The following is a 15,690-nucleotide window of genomic DNA, read 5'->3' on the forward strand; positions in this document are numbered from 1 at the left end:
GGGAACCCCCTCCCTAAGCCCACCCCAGCTGTAACACCCTCCCTGACTCCCACTGCCCTCAGCTAAACTCCAGCCCTTGCCCTGGCACACACAGGGGACTGACGACCTTCCAGCCCTGCTGAGCCCCTCCACAACCTCCTGCCCTCAACTCAGGACTCCCTGAACATGGCGCTCTCTCATCTCGGGGGCCTGCTCTGCTGTCCCTCTGCCAACTGGCTCAGCCCCTCTCCTGTTCCTGCCCTTGGTTCTAGACGCACAAGGCTCTGACCTTCCATGCAGAAACCAGTTTAACATGCTCTCGCTGCACAGCAGGGGGATTTGCAAAGCAAATGGCACATGGTTTATGCTACCTAAGAGCGGCTTAGTGGCGGAAGATTCAGGCTAGGATGGTGAGGCGTGGGCCATGGCTGACAGGGAGAGATCCCGGGGGCTCTGGGTCCTGCTGATGCCAGTTTTAGACAACTGGGCCCCAGAGACACCATGTCCCTCCCCAACTGCCCTCTGCCCTGGCCCCAGCCCACCCCCACCTGTTGGTCCACAGCGACAGCGTCCAGTCCATTGTACATGATGTTCACCCAGCCGTCCTTAGAGGCCAGGACAAAGAGGGACATCAGGGCCTGGAAGACACAGGAAGGGGAGGGCCTGCAGTGGTAGGTGCAAGCAGCTCTCCATCTTTCTGCCTTCAGGAGACAGAGAGACAAAGAGGCCTTCCCTGAGAATGACAACAAACCATTCCTGAGGACCTACTACGTGCCTGCCATATATCCTGCAGACACTGCTGCAGGTGAATGAGCACTAGACCAGGAGTCCTGGGTTCAGCTCTGAAAATTAATTTGAGAAAATTCATGAGCTCTTGTCCCCTCGCCCACAGAATGTAGCTAATGCTTAAGTGCCTGCCGGCCAGGTCTACTAACACTTTAAACTAGAAGGTTGCTGACAAACATGAGGGGCCCTGCCGTCCTCACCCCAAGCAGGCCTCTAGCACCTGAAAACAGGAGCTTACGTGAGAAGTCAGGAGCCCTGGGCACCGCCCAAGCTCTGCCACTCACTGGCTGGGTGACGCGGGGCAAGTTCCTCAACTTCTCTGGGCCCCAGCTTCCTTGTCTGTAAACGGCAATAATAACCCTCACTAATGTGAGACTTTAACTGGAAGGAATGCCCAGGAGACACCAGCCAAGGCTCTTACACAGATGGCAGGCCAAAGCACGCTCATGTCCCCTCAACAGGACTACGGGCTGGTCCTGCAGCAACAGCACAGTGCCTCGCACATTGTAGGTACTCAACAAAGGTTTTCTGAGCTGGACAGCACCATCACTGTTCTTGCAGAGCCCCGACCACCAGCGCGTTGACCAGAGGTCACACACCCCATTCCAGAAGCTCCCCCATACTTCCAGCACACTTGCTCATTTGTTGTCGCCCAGGGCCCTGGGCAGGGAAATGGGGTTCTGGGATGGGTCTCCTGCCCCACAAGGGCCCCTACTTCCCATCCCCCAAGGTACAGACTCCTCCTCTTCCCTTCCAGGTGGGAATGGTTCTAAGGGCTGCCTGGAAAGGACTCAGGCCCAGGAGGAGGTCGGAGCAAGGGACACAGAGGGAGCCCTCGTGGCCAGGGAGGGACACGAAGACTTCACATGCCAAGGGGCAAATGTGTCTGTGGGCCCTGGGATCACAGAGACCTGAAGTGCAGAGCCTGGGCCAGGGAAGCACATAGCTGCTATCATTTCCCATTTACAGATGAGGGCACTGAACCGCAGACACTGGAACTTTCCTGAGTGGCCCAGCAAGCAGCCAAAGACTCTGGGCCGTGCTGTAACTCCCCCATGTGCGCGCTGAGGACACCTTACTTCTGGCTCCAGGGGTGTCAGCCTGGCATCAAGCATGCCCAGAACGGGAAAGGGCTAGGGATGCTCCATGGGAACAGGGCCCGGGGCCTGGCACTGAGCTCAGGGAGTCGGGAACAAGCTCGTGAACTGTCCCCACAGGCTTTCCCTCAGCTTCCTGGAATATCTTCTTTTAAAAAACCTCTGTTTTATCAACCATTGAGTTGTTAACAACTTGAAAGGCACTGCTTCTGGAAAATCTGCAGGGGCTAGGGGAGCTCCTGTGTCCCAGTTCCTGACCCCCTTTCCCTGTCCACTCGCTGCTTCTCTATGGCCCCATATCTCCTCTCCCAGAGGGCATGACGAATGGGATCCCCTGGTCATGTGAGATGAGAGTTTCAATGGCATCTAGCCAGAGGGTTCCCGGCAGAGGAGCAGGGCACAGGCCCTGGGTCCCATAGACCTGGATCCTGTTCCCTCCTTGTGTGACCTGGGGAAGGCACTTCCCATCTGATTATACCTAGCCACATGGCTGGGCCCTCAAGAAATAGTAGTTGTTGGGGTGCGGGGGCTATAAAGCTCTTTGGAGGCAGCCCACTGTGGGCTCTCATCTGCGGCACTACCCAATGGGTCTCCCCAGTAGGGCCTACCCAGTAGGCCCCCAGGAGAGGGGACCAAGGGCAAGGCAGGAACTGGGCAGGAGGCCTGCCTGCCCACTGAGATGGAGAGCAGAATAGATGGGTGCTGGGAGAGGAAACCCACCCTGGGCCAGGGGCTTGCTACACTCTGTTACCACTGCCTGCCTGGTAGGCCGTCACATTCCCATTTTACAGATGAGGAAACTGAGGCTCTGAGGGCCCACACCTACAGTAAGTGGCACAGAGTTGGGATTCACAACCAGGTCTGGCTGTCTCTAAAACTCCTGTCAGGGTCCCTGGGGTGGGGGTTGGGGAACCAGTGTTCACTGAAACACCTCCTAAGCACCACATACTCCTGAGATACTCTGCACTCAGGATCTCTAAGCCTGTGAGGTGAGTTCCACCCCTACCCATTTTGCAGAAAACAAAACCAAGGCCTAGAAAGGAGAAGTCACAGGGTCAGTCCTGGCAGAGCAGGACCAGAGCCTGATCTGTGATCCCGGGCTGTCGGCACTGAAGAGCTTGTACCCCCATCCACTGGCGGGGGGAGGTGCGGGGGGGGTCAGGGCAGGGGTGCACGGACGGCACTCACCTGGCCCAGGTTGTCAAAGTTGTACTTGTGGTGGACCCAGCGGTAGTTGGCGGCCACGCAGTCAGAGCGGTTGGTGATGTTGCGGGTGTCCACACCCAGACAGTGGTAGAACTTGCCCTTGAAGAGCTGGGGTGGGGGGAGGACCACAGGGTTAGTGGACCGTCTGCCAGTGCTCCAGGGGGTAAGGGATGCAAGTCAGAAAAGGGACCCGCCCCGCAGGGGGCCCTTCCTCTGTGCATAACCTGGACCAAGCACTCGACCACACCATCTCACCAAGTGCCCCAACATGAGGTAGGGCTACTCTCAGCCCATCTCACAGATGAGGAGACTGAGGCCCAGTGGTATTAGGTAATTTTCCCCAAAGTCATATGAGGTTTAGGAAGGGGCAGAGTCACTGTCTGTCTGATTTCTGGGCTCTTCCACAGACCTCAGTCCTGGGGATGTAGACAGGGACTCCACGGGGGAAAGTTGCCCGAGAGAGAAGTAAAGGGACCCTCTCTAGGGATCCAGGCACTCTGCCTGGAAGGGACAGGGCCACTGTCCACATGGAGTCCACATCTAGCCCCTCCTGCCCAGGCGGCTGTTACAGATCTCTCAGCAGCCCCAAAGGACGCCTGTGCCCGGAGCTCCACTGCAGCTCCAGCCCCAAACACAGGACCAGGTGAGGAGACTGCGAGCCTCAGCTCAGGACTCAGACAAGGAAGAGGAAGGTCTCAGTTGCAGCTCAGACCCTAGAGGGCCCAGGGCATTCTGGCCATCCCCCTGTCACACACTTTTATGATGTGCCTCATGGCTCCTCCCTGTCCAGCCCTAAGGTCCCATCTTATTCCTGGGCTCCATGCCAAAATCCGAGTTAGCTCAAGGTCCTGCCTGTGTCAGAGACTCTCCATCATCTTCACCCCCAGAGAAACTGGCCCCGACTTCTTAACTGCCCTTCCAGCTCTCTCCCACCTTGGCCCAGCCCACCGTCTGGCTCCTGTCTCTGGGCCAGTCATGGCTCCTGAGCTCGCATCCACACATGTGCCCACCCTCCCCTGAAACACCTTCCACCCGCCCTGACCTGTGGAATCACTTCTCCTTCAAGGCCCAGTGCCCAGGCCACTTCCTCCAGGATGCTTTTCCTCTTGCCCCCAGCCCAGCCCTGTGTTTCTGTGTAGCTTGGAGCCCCGTGGTCCCATTTACCCAGGCTTCTTTGCGCTCAGACATTTAAGTCTGTGTCTGCCCCTCTCCCTGGACTGGGAGCTCGCGGCTGGCAGGACCGTGGGTGCTCTACCAGGGCCACCTGAGCCCCCAGGTTGGTCAACACAAGGTCGGGAGAGTTGAACAGGAATGTGGAGCCTCTTACCCGACCACGAAGCTCACCCCAGTGCCTGCCCAGCCTGAGCACCCCTCACCTGCACCCCCAGGATGCCGAAGATGATGAAGAAGGCACAGCAGATGAGGACGATGTTGCCGATGGGCTTGAGGGAAGAGATGAGGGTCTCCACTACCAGCTTCAGACCAGGCGCTCGGCTGATGACACTGGAGACAGACAGGGGCCAGAGGCACCATGAGCCCACACCATGTCTGGAGACGGCACCCACTTTGCCCAGAATCACCAGGGCAGAGAACCCCAAACCCCAGATCTATATGCACAGCAGTGCACTATGCCCTAACCCCAGACCCTTGGGGTCCACACCTCACCATCATCTGGAGACTGAGGGCCAGAGATGGCAATGAGCCACCCGGGGACACACAGAAAGTGGGTAGCAGTCCTAGGGGGCCCCCTTCAGCCTGGCCTTTCCAGCACCCTCCTCCCACCAGGGTTTCCAGGCTCCTCCCCCAGGAGCAGCATCAGCAGCCTGGTCGCTGTCCCCACTAATCTGGCATGTGCTATCAGAGGGCTGAGTGGATAAGGAGGGCCAGAGTGAGGGATCCACTTAGACCCCAGGAGCTCACTAGACAGTGCAGGGATTCCCGACATCCGCGGGGGAGTCCTCACCGCAGGGGGCGTAGGGTGCGCAGGAGCCGCAAGACCCGAAGGACCCCTAGGATCTTGGCTCCCCCGGCTGAGGCCACGGAAACCACGATGTCGATGATGGACACGAAGACTAGAAAGCCGTCCAGCACGTTCCAGCTACTGCGCAGGTAGGCCTGCTCACCGAAGTACAGGCCCAGCGAGACCACCTGGGGGCGGGGCGATGGGCGGGGTCAGCCGGACTCGGCGATTGGAGACGGGGCGGGGTGTGGCCAGCCTCAGCGAGGGGGCGGAGCGAGGTCAGGTGGGGCTGGTGGGGACCTGTCAGGCAGAGGGCTGGGCGGATGGTCTGGCAGGGAGACACGTGCCCCACCGCCCCCTGAAACACAGGCCCAGCGGGCCACCCGGTTCCCTACTCCCCGCACTTCTGGCAAACTCAATTCAAAGCCAAGCGCTCTGGGAAGCATCCGGGAAGGAATCCTTCCCCTGAGTCCCCCACCTCCAGCAGGTACCTGCATTACATCCTAAATGTTTCCCCACATTAGCCTTTCTCGCGGGATGTGAGCTCCTGGGAGTGAGGACGTGGTTGACCCCCTCTGGGTCCCCGGAGCCCAACCTAAGGGCTGGCACCTAACAGGGATGGGCCTCCTGGGCCCCCGGTGGAATGTGGTTGATGGGCAGGTGAGTGACAAGCTTTCGGAGAGGGGCCCAAGCCAGGGGTCCCAAGCTGGGGGTGGGAGAGGGTCCCGGGTGAAGCCTGGAGTTACCTTCAGGGTCATCTCGCCTACAAAGATGGCTGTGAAGATGTAGTTCGACACTGTAAGGAAGATACGTTCCTGGAAGAAGAGAGCTCTCGTGGGCCCAGGGACTCCCAGAGCTGCCCCGTCACCCGGTCAGCCTCTCGCCTTCAGCCAGGGGACACCCTGCTGCTACTTCACAGTCTTGGGAGGCATCCACCTCCCCAGAGCTCCTACCACACCTCCCTCCATGGTGCTTGGGGTTGGGCCTGGCTGAGCTCTCCTAGCCCCCTGAGCCCGGCACAATGTCCCAGTGCAGGCCCTGGTGGCCTGCCCCTCTGCCTTGTCCCTTGCCCTGCCCGAAGGCTGCAGCCACTCACGGTGCTGCCAGCCTCGATCTGAGGCCTCTCCAGGGCGATGGTGATGCAGTTGAGAAAGATGAAGGCCAGGACGACATAGTCGAAGAGCTTGTGGGCAATGATGGTCTGACACAGGACTCGGAACCTGGGCGGGGTAGGGAGGGCACCCCATGAGTGTGGGACCCAGACACACATGGGGACTGAGATGGCTAGAGGAGCTGACATCTCTCTTCTCTGGCCACACAATAGGTGGTGATTTCATGTCTGCTCGCCTAAGCACACGGCAAAAACTGGCACCACAGGATAAAGGGCATCGACCTTGCCGTGGCAGTCAAGGCCTTCCAAACACTGGTGCAAATCTCTGAGCCCTAACCTCCAGCCACTCGGACACACACTCCCTGATACCCTCCACTTCTGCCCCTGGGGCCTTCCCTCAGGCTGCTCCCTCTACCCGGACCAGTCTCCACCTCTTCACAACCCATGCTTCACCTACTAGAATGCTATCTGCCTCCAAAACCCAGCACACAGGCCTCCTCCTCCTCCAGGGGGCCTACTGACGCCCCCTCCAGATGGGAGCACCCCAGGCTACTTGAGGATTTGTCCAACCTGGTGACAGCACAGGAATGGCCTAGACTTGGAATCTAGAACACGTAGATCCTCCCCCTCCCCTGCAGACCCTCCACCACTGGACCAGGAGGGTCCTCTGGGGTATAGAAGACCCTCCACCAATAGCCTTGACTGGCTTGGCAGAAATCTCTCCCTCCCAGACATGCCAACCCCCTACTCTAACCTCACACCAAGCCTGGACTTGCCCACCTGTTCTCGGGGGAGAAGAGGTACACAGACCAGTCCTCGCGGACCTCGCACCAGGTAGGCTTATAGACGTCGATCATCTTGCGGACCCGGAAGCACAGGGTCTGGCAAGGCAAGGATGGAGTGCGGATGTGGGTCAGCGCTGCGCAGAGCTGCCCATCTCCGCCCACTCCGGCCATATACTAAACTGGGGCCACCTGATGAACTGCGAACTCTTCCAGCGAGACTAGGACCCTCGCCCCACCCAGTGCAAGCGCGGAGAGAGGGCCTCTCCACCCGCGGCGGGGGGGGGGGGGGGGGGGGGGGGGTTGTCCCTCGCTGGGGCGAGCAGTGCCGGCCCCGCCCCCTGCGCGCTCTCCTTAAGGCCGGTCCCGCGCTAGCCCCGCCCCTCGGGCCCGCCCCCCTCTGCCCCCGCCCCCCCCCCCCCCCCCCCCGGCTCTGGCCCCTAGGCCCTCCCCCACTCACGTAGTCGATCTCCTCCTCGTCCTCTCCGCGATCCCGGTGGTCGTCCATCTTGGTAAAAACATCCTTGGCGATGCTGGGCATCCTGCCATTGCAGTCTTCGTGCCCGGGGGCCGGGCCCACCGCCCGCCAGGCCGCTCGGGGGTGAGCGCCCACCGCAGGCACCAGCTCGGCCAGGTCCATCGGGTCTCTGGTGTCGAGGGACAGCGTCCGGCGGTGGTGGCGGTGCCGGTGCGCCGGGTGGGGACCGTGGTGCGCGTGGTGGGCGTGCAGAGCGTGCAGCGGCGCGGCCCGCAGGGGCCCCTCGTCCCTGGCGCCCTCGCAGGCCCGGGTGCCGCCGCCACGCTCCGCCGAGAGCAGGGACTCGTGCTCGGCCGACAGCGGCTTGTGCTTCAGGCTGTTCCAGCTGGAGCGGCGGCTGGCCCAGGCCCCACTGCGGCCCCACGGTCCGTAGTAGGAGCTCCGGGAGCTGGACTGGAAGGAAGCCACCACACACACAAGCCGCTGTGGTGACTGAAGGCAGCCCGCACACCCGCTGAGGCCCTAAGCGGGCCACCAGCCTGGCTAGTGGGTGACAGAGCAGGCTAGGCCCCAGGGGTCCTCTCCCTGCCCCCCTGTCACTCTTTGACATGTGGGCACCTCTAGGGTGTGGCTACATCTCCTCCTGCCACCTCACTTCCCTTGAGGAAGCTACAGCAGCTTAGGGTGGTCTTCCTATTTCACAGGTAAGGAAAAAGGTTCAGAGAGGGATGTAACTTGCTCGTGGTCACACAGCTCGAAAATGGCAGAGGCCAGATTTGAGCTCTGGTATGCCTGACCCCAAAGCCCAGCTCTTTACCTACATATTGTGGCCAAGGTAAAACCCATTTCTTTGTAAGGGACCTATTGCACTACTCATTCATTCATTCACTCATTCATTCTTTGTTGCCACATCCTACTCTGGCACTGGGCATCCACGAACGCAACAGACAGGGTCCTGGCCGGGTTCTAGCTGGAGAGTCTGGTCCCCTAAACCTGGGTACCAGCCTGAGGCTGGACTGACAGGCACTTCTCCCCAGGGTCCCTCACCACATGCCCCAGCAGGGAGCACCCATCCAGAGCACCCCACAAGGACTCACCAGGGAGCGCTGGTCATAGCTCATCCTGCCCAGTGACATGACACTGCTCTTGCGAGAGCCCAGGGCCACCAAGACAGGGTCCGGCTGCAGCGAGAGGCGGGGGGCAGGTGCTGCAGCCCCAGTGGGGCCCAGATGTCCGCCCAGCGGGAGATTGGGGTCCAGGTGCCCATTGGGGGTCATGGGGATTGGGCAGAGCTTGGGATCTGGAGGGGTGAGATGGACACAGAAGGGGGGCAAACAAAGAAAAGAAGTCATGAGACACAGAAACAGGGATGGGAACAGAAATAGAGTCTTTCTGGGGAAACCTCCTCCACCTTCTGGGTTGGACCCCATGTCATGTGCCTCTCCTCCACCCTTCCTGGAGAGCTCTCAGCCTTTTTTTTTTTTTTTTAGGTTTTTTTATTTTTGTTCAGTATAGTTTAGATACAGTGTTATATTAGTTTCAGGTGTACAACAGAACAACTCGACAATTCTATACATTGTTCCTCAGCACTCATCATCTCAGCTTTCTTTTTGGGGCGGATCCCTTGTCTCCTGTGTTGAGCGCCAGCCCCGAGCTGCACCCAGCCTGGGAACCTCACTCCTGGACCCACTTCAGGAAGCAAGGCAAAGACGGTCCAGCCCAGTTACCAAGGAGGACACCGGCCCTGGGTGTGGGGAAGCTTGTTCCAAGCTGCCCAGTGGTGCCAACAGGACCAGAACCCAGGTGTCCTGAGGCCTGAGGCTCTTCCCAGCAGGCCACACTGTGGAGGGGTGAGGGTGAACGGCAGCTCCCTCTGTGGCTAGAATGCAGGAGGGCTCTGAATGTCACCGACCTCTTTTGGGGGATTTGCCAGTTTCCATTATGAATGTAAGCAAACCACAGAGAATTAGCAGTCTGGGAGCCCGGGCTTGAGGGGAAACCCAGTGCTGTGCCCCTCGCCCGCCCGGATCTCTGGGGAAGGGTTGTGGTCCCCTAGGTGCCAGTGGAGACTCGTTTACCTCCACCGCCATCCAGGCCCTCCTGTAGCTTGTCAAACTCCTCCATGTTGGATGAGCTCTGGTCCTCGTCCGAGTAGGAGCGATTGGCGTCACCCTGGGAGACCATCCCTCTTGTTGGAATGCAGATTGGCTCAGCCCTTCTCTCCCTCTTGAATTTTTCACCCCCATTTTACAGATAGGGAAACTGAGGCTCAGAAAAGGAAAGCAAGAAGCGAACGAGGACTTGGGCCATAAACCCACATTGGCCTGACTGAAGGTATCCCCTAAGCCTCAGAGAAGGGAGGAGGCAGGATCTAGACCTTGGGGGGCTTTAGAATTTCAGAAATGGCGAGACCTAGTCCCACACCCCGGGGGGAGAGGCAGGGATCCGAGATACAGCCTCCGTTTGCATGCTTCCTGTGATAGGAAGCTTACCACCTAATTGGCAACCTCCTCCTTGGGACCTTGTTACCGGCTAGATGTTTGAGTTGCAGTCCTCCCCCATCCAGAATCCCCCACACCCAGTGTGGCGCAGACCCCATGGGGGTGCTTCCTCTGCCAGGGCTGCAGTCACCTCTGCCTGGAAGCCCTCCACCAGGATGGCCACCAGGAGGTTGAAGAGCACATAGTTGCCGAAGGTCATGAGGGCGACAAAGTAGAGGGAAGCCCAGGGGGAGGTGGAGGCCATGCCATTGTAGAGGACAACGTTCCAGTCCTCCTGGGTGAGGATCTGTGGGGGAATCGGGAGCACAGCTCAGCCCTGGGGTATCCCCAAGCCCCAGCCCAGCCCGAGGACAGATGGAATCCACCAGGTGGCAGAGCTGCATGTGTGAGGAAACAGTCTCAGAGGAGAATCCCAAGGTGCCCAAGCCTTGGGGTGGGAGTTGGAGGGGCAGGGATGGGCACCAGGCATTCACTCCAGCTCCCAGAGCCGGTGCAATGCCAGCCCGACCCCACACCCGGACCTGTCTGCTGGGGTCCGGAACTGAGGGGCCTCCTTGGCAGGGCACCCCCCTTCTCTGGATCCTCTGAAGGGCCACCTCCGAAAAGCAATGCAAGCAGTGGTCCTGGGAGAAACCCCTTCCCCTGACACACAGAAAGACATGCTGTCGCTCACCTGGAACACTGTGACAATGGCCCAGAGCAGGGAGTCAAAGTTCTTCCTGTCGGGGACGGTGTCTCCCGTGTCTGTGCGGAGGCTGAATTTGCAGCCAAAGATGTGCATCCCGAGGATGCTGTGGGAGGAATGGAGGCAGCTCAGGGACCCACCCACCTTGTTTCATTCTCAGAACCACCCGGTAGGATGGCAGGGGGCAGCACTGGTTCCATTTTACAGAAGCGAACGCTGAGACTCAGAGGGCAAGTACTCGCCCCGAGCCATTGGGGATTAAGTGGTGGTGTCAGGATTCACACCCAGGTCCAGAGTGTTCCCTGGAGAAGCTCGACCTGCCATGCTCCCCCAGGCTCCGGCACGCGTGGTGCCCGCGGTGGGCAGGGCTCACCTGAAGATGAAGATGAAGAGCATGAGCAGCATGCAGAAGGTGGCCACGTTGTCCATGGTCTTCATGAGCACCACCAACTGGCGCCGCAGCGCGGGCATGAAGCGCACCAGCTTCAGCACCCGCAACAGCCGGAAGGTCCGCAACACCGACAGGCCGCCGTCCGCCTGCCCCACAATCTCCCAGATGCTGGGAGGGGGCAAGCGGGGGAAGGGGGTAGAGAGAGGCAGGAGGGTTTGACAGAGGGCGGGGAGGAGAGGAGGGCAAAGGGAGGCCAGGGAGGATGGAGAGACGGACAGCTTCCATTCATTCATTCGTTCATCCCACGAATAACATGTTTCATGGGTCATTGCTGTGCCGGGGCATGCTCTAAGTCAGGGGCTCCTGACCTGGAGTCCATGGACACCCGCCACGAGAAGTCTATGGCTAGAATTCAGGTCTACCCGCTGACCTCTTTTGGAGATTTAACATTCTTTCGGTTATGAATGTAAATAAGCCACAGAGAACTAGCAGTCCCTATGACTTTCTGACCAGTCAAAATCGCGGATAGTTTTATATAACTGTTGATGTACATATCTCCAAATATTACTTATACTCATCCTTTCTTGGGAACGATGGCAGTCACAAGACCTGCCGCTAGATCTTGCTATTTCATGCGTTAATCTAGAAGTGCATATATTACTGAATGACAGATGTTTAAATATTTGATAACTGTGCTTGGGTGTAATTGATTTCCTTTGTGCTCTTACACGCTTTGTTTCCCGGCCGGGGTCGGTGCCTTAGATCCCCCTCCATCCCCCCCCAACCCTGGGACTTCTGGGCCCGAAGCCTGCGGTGGGGGGGTGGGGAGGGCAGGGGGCAGCACCTGATGATAACAATGATGCTGTCAAAGATGTTGTAAGGGTTGCGCAGGTAGTCAAAGAGCCCAAAGGCAGCCAGCTTCAGAAGCATCTCCAGGGCGAACATGCTGGTGAAGACCACGTTGCAGATCTCCAGGATGTTGGTCAGCTCCTCGGGCTGTGGAGGTGTTAGGACACAGGACAGGGACCTCGTCAGGCCAGAGCACAGTCATGAATCCTCTCTGGATGCCCATGGGCTCCAGGGCCCCCAGGGAGGTGGGTCAGAGTCCTCGCTGGAGCACAATGGCCTTGAGAACCTTACAACGCAGCTGCATCTCTGCTGCCCTAAGAATCCACTAAGATGGTGGGACCCCACCGGGCTGACCTTCCACACATTTGGAAATGACGCTGGTACCGTGTGCCCTCAGGGAGCTATCGTGACACCCATTTTACAGATCAGGACACAGCCTCAGAAGCTGACTTAAGGTCCCGTGGCCTGATGCAGAGCAAGGCAAGAAGACAGGCCAGTCATTGCTAGAAAGTCCCTGTTTGCCCATGACCCCATTTAGGAAGCACTTACCCCATGCTGGACCTGTCCTTTGAACTTTACAGTTCATCTTAATCCCACACAAGACCCCATTTTGCAGAGGAGGAAGCAGGTTCAGAGAAGGCCATCTCCCTGCCTTCGGCTGTGGAGCAGGTAAGGGCCAAAGCAGGATGTGAACTCAGGCAGCCCGGTTCCAAGGCTTCCGCCCTTCACCCAGGCGTGTGCAGACCTCCCTCCTGAGCCTTCCCCACTCTCCCCTTCCCCGGCAATGGTCAGCTCAGCATTGTGGGTGGCTGGAGAGCACCGTGCCATGCGAAGAGAAGAAAAGGATCGTGCACCACAACAGCTCTTTCCTGTACTCGAGCACCCTGGTCGATGGGGCTTACTCCACACGCTTCTCAGTGGAAGGCACCAAAGCCCAGGAAGGGCAGGGGTTAGAGTCACCAGCTGGTCAGAAGGAGACTAATACCCCTGGCCAGAGAGCCACCCTCTGACCCCAGACATGATTACCTCCTGGTTTTTAGCAGCAGGTGACACCCTACAAATGGAGCCTTGTGAGCAACGCTGGTATATAAAACAGACGACATTCTGGGCCATGACTAGGACACAGGGTTCCAGGGGCACCCCTCCCCACCTCAGTTTCTTCATCCATAAAACGAGGGGGTAAAATAAGATGACATTCATTCCGGACCTCTCCACCAAAGCACCATGCAGGGCTCCAGCCCCTCTTGCATGAGCCCGCTAGCACTGTGAAGTGTCTGGTTTCTGCTCCTCACAATCTGCAAGGCACTGCTGGTGTCTCCATTCCACAGGGAAGGACACGGAGGCTCCAACAAGTGAACTGACTTGCTCTGAGCCACCCAGCCAGGATGCGGCTGAGCCACGCAATCAGTCTCCAAACTGCTCTCTGTGGACACACACACACACACACACACACACACACACACACACACACACAGCCCACCGTGCCTTCACCCGTTCCCAGGGTTCATGCACGCCACAGGTCCGCTGAGCAGTCACTACAGGTCGGGTGTGCGCTACCCGGGGCAGCCAGTGGTGAATGCATCAGGACATTGCCCCTGACCCCAGGAGGTGCGGGCTCTGGTGGCAAAGCCCAACACCCAAGCTGACCAACACTCGGCCGGTGCTAAAAACAGAAAAAAGTTGAGGGTGCTTTGAGGGAACAGCAATCCTGCAGTCAGGAGCAGCTTCCTGGAGGAAGTAACCTCTCAGCAGAGACCCCAAAGCTGAGAAGGGGAGCCCAGTGACGGGGGCGGGGGGAGAGAAGGCGTCTAGGCCGAGGGAGCAGCCAGAGCAAGAGTGGGGAGGTGAGAGAGCCGCCATCTGTCGGCGCCCCCAACCCCAGCCCAGCCCCTCCACCAGGTGACAGGGAGCCTCTGGGGACTGTGATTCCATTTGGGTTAAAAGAAGAGGACAAAAAAAAAAAAAAAAAATGCAACCGCCCGCTTCCAACTAGTGCCTGGGAAACCTAATAAACCTGCCAGGTCCTCTCAAGCCCAGAGAAAAGGAGAAGGCCCCATTTCCATCCGTAATTACATTTGACTCACAAAAGGGCCCTGAAAGAGGAGTGGGACCCTAAGAGGTGACCTCGGTGGGGAGGGGCCGGGCCCAGAGGCTGCTCTGAGCCACCAATTTCCCAGCCCACCAAAACGACAGGGGCGGCAGAAATGGAAAACAGGGCCGCTGACGGCAATGACCATCACCCCGCTCTGGGCCACACATGCGGCGCACACACTCCTGCCCCGCAACCGATGCGGAGCTGCCGCTCTCCCTCCGGAAAGGTCACCTCTGGTCCCCCACCCCCCAACTCACAGCAGCCGTTTCTCTAGTCAAGCGCACACCTGCTAATCTTTCTCTAATGGACCATCCATCACTCCCGCCAGCTTTTTTCTGGGAGAGAGAGAGAGAGCGAGCGGGAGACAAGCAAACACAGACTATTTTGTATTGTGAGAGGGAGGTGGGAGGGTGTGTGGAAAGGGACGGGGGCAGCCATGGGGGAGATGGACAGACAGACAGACAAATAAGGCCACGGGGAGGGAGAGGCAAAGGTGGGGTGTGCAGAGAGGACACCGGGGAAGAAAAACACACATGCAAACATGATGAAGGACCAAGATCGGGACCTTGCAGGAGTGGCTGAAGGAGCCAGGAACGTGAGAGACAGCAGGCAGACAGACTGCCAGGCAGTGGCTTTAGAGAGGCGTCTGGAGGCGGCAGGGACCACCCCACCCCCCTCCCCAGCAGAAGAGGGGGCGACAAAGGGCAGAAAACCACGTTGGGCTGGAGGCAGGAGGGTGGAGGGCAGGTAAGGAGGGGCTGCAACCTGGAGGCCCAAAGCAGAGGGAGAGGGACAGGGGCCCGCTCCTCCGGGCCCAACACCAGGCGTGGAGGCACGAGGCTGCCCAGCCTCTGGCCATTTCTGCAGGGGTAAATAAGGGTCCTGCCAGGCAGGAGCCCCTCCACTGTACCTGATACCACACCCCCCTGTGGTAATGATGGCGGCTGGTGTTAAGGGTCTCCCCCGCACCAGTGGGCGCCAAGCACTTTCCACGAATTATCTCATCTAGACCTCAAACGTATCAAACACAGTATCCCCATTTTATAGACGGGACGCTGAGGCTCAGAGGGAAGTGACTGCTCAGGGCCAGGGCCAGGGCCAGGAAGTGGTAGAACGGGACCTCAATCTGAATCAGAGGAATTCTCCCTCCGGCCTGCCCCCCTCCCATGGCCCTGACAGCTTCAACTGCCCCACTTCCCTGACTTGAGCTCCAGTTCAGCATACAGACATGTCATTGCCCTGCTCACAAGCCTCCTGTGACTCCCCACTGCCTGGAGGACAAAGCCTGCCTTAAGATACTTTGGGGATAGACAGTACCCCCAGCCTCCTGAGCTGTCTCCTGCCCTTGGTTGCACATCCTTCTCGAGGGCTCGGGTCCTTTGGGGGAAAGCCTGTGCTCCGGGTCCCTGAACCTGTCCCTCCTCTGTCTCACTGATGAACTCCTAGTCAAACTTCAGGGTCCATCTCCAGTGCCACTGCCTCTGAGAAGCCTTCTGTGACTGCAGCCCATGTTGGCTCTCTCCCCTAAGCCCCCAAAGAGCTGGAATGTTGGGCACTAAGCCAGCCCAACCTCCTCTTCCCAGAGTCATGCCAGACTGGCTGCAGACAGGAAAATAAATGATGTTTTGAGCCATCCCCTGACCTGGAGGCCTTAAATGCAGTCCCCTGGGAGCAGGGGTCAGTGGACATGCCCCCACCTGCCCTAGGAGGCTGCGTGCACCCCGGCCCTGCTGCCCGGTCAGCCGAACCCTCTGTTTCTTGTTGTCCAACTCG

At 58.9% G+C, this 15,690-nt stretch overlaps 1 protein-coding gene across 1 annotated transcript in view; it reads right to left on the reverse strand.

Annotated features, from left to right (window-relative positions):
- CACNA1I (calcium voltage-gated channel subunit alpha1 I) overlaps positions 1 to 15,690 on the reverse strand; it is a 116,474-nt gene that overhangs the window by 16,809 nt on the left and 83,975 nt on the right. Inside the window, exons 11-24 of the mRNA XM_035721872.1 lie at positions 11,821 to 11,972; positions 10,959 to 11,144; positions 10,574 to 10,691; positions 10,031 to 10,186; positions 9,478 to 9,571; positions 8,497 to 8,699; positions 7,382 to 7,852; positions 6,920 to 7,020; positions 6,125 to 6,248; positions 5,775 to 5,843; positions 5,032 to 5,216; positions 4,445 to 4,571; positions 3,051 to 3,176; positions 528 to 617 (exon numbers count right to left, since the gene is read on the reverse strand). Of these exons, the coding sequence (XP_035577765.1) occupies positions 528 to 617; positions 3,051 to 3,176; positions 4,445 to 4,571; positions 5,032 to 5,216; positions 5,775 to 5,843; positions 6,125 to 6,248; positions 6,920 to 7,020; positions 7,382 to 7,852; positions 8,497 to 8,699; positions 9,478 to 9,571; positions 10,031 to 10,186; positions 10,574 to 10,691; positions 10,959 to 11,144; positions 11,821 to 11,972 (2,202 nt within the window). The remainder of the gene's footprint in view (positions 1 to 527; positions 618 to 3,050; positions 3,177 to 4,444; positions 4,572 to 5,031; positions 5,217 to 5,774; positions 5,844 to 6,124; positions 6,249 to 6,919; positions 7,021 to 7,381; positions 7,853 to 8,496; positions 8,700 to 9,477; positions 9,572 to 10,030; positions 10,187 to 10,573; positions 10,692 to 10,958; positions 11,145 to 11,820; positions 11,973 to 15,690) is intronic.

The sequence above is a fragment of the Zalophus californianus genome, chromosome 9, assembly GCF_009762305.2.
Source record: "Zalophus californianus isolate mZalCal1 chromosome 9, mZalCal1.pri.v2, whole genome shotgun sequence".
NCBI classification, from domain to species: domain Eukaryota; kingdom Metazoa; phylum Chordata; class Mammalia; order Carnivora; family Otariidae; genus Zalophus; species Zalophus californianus.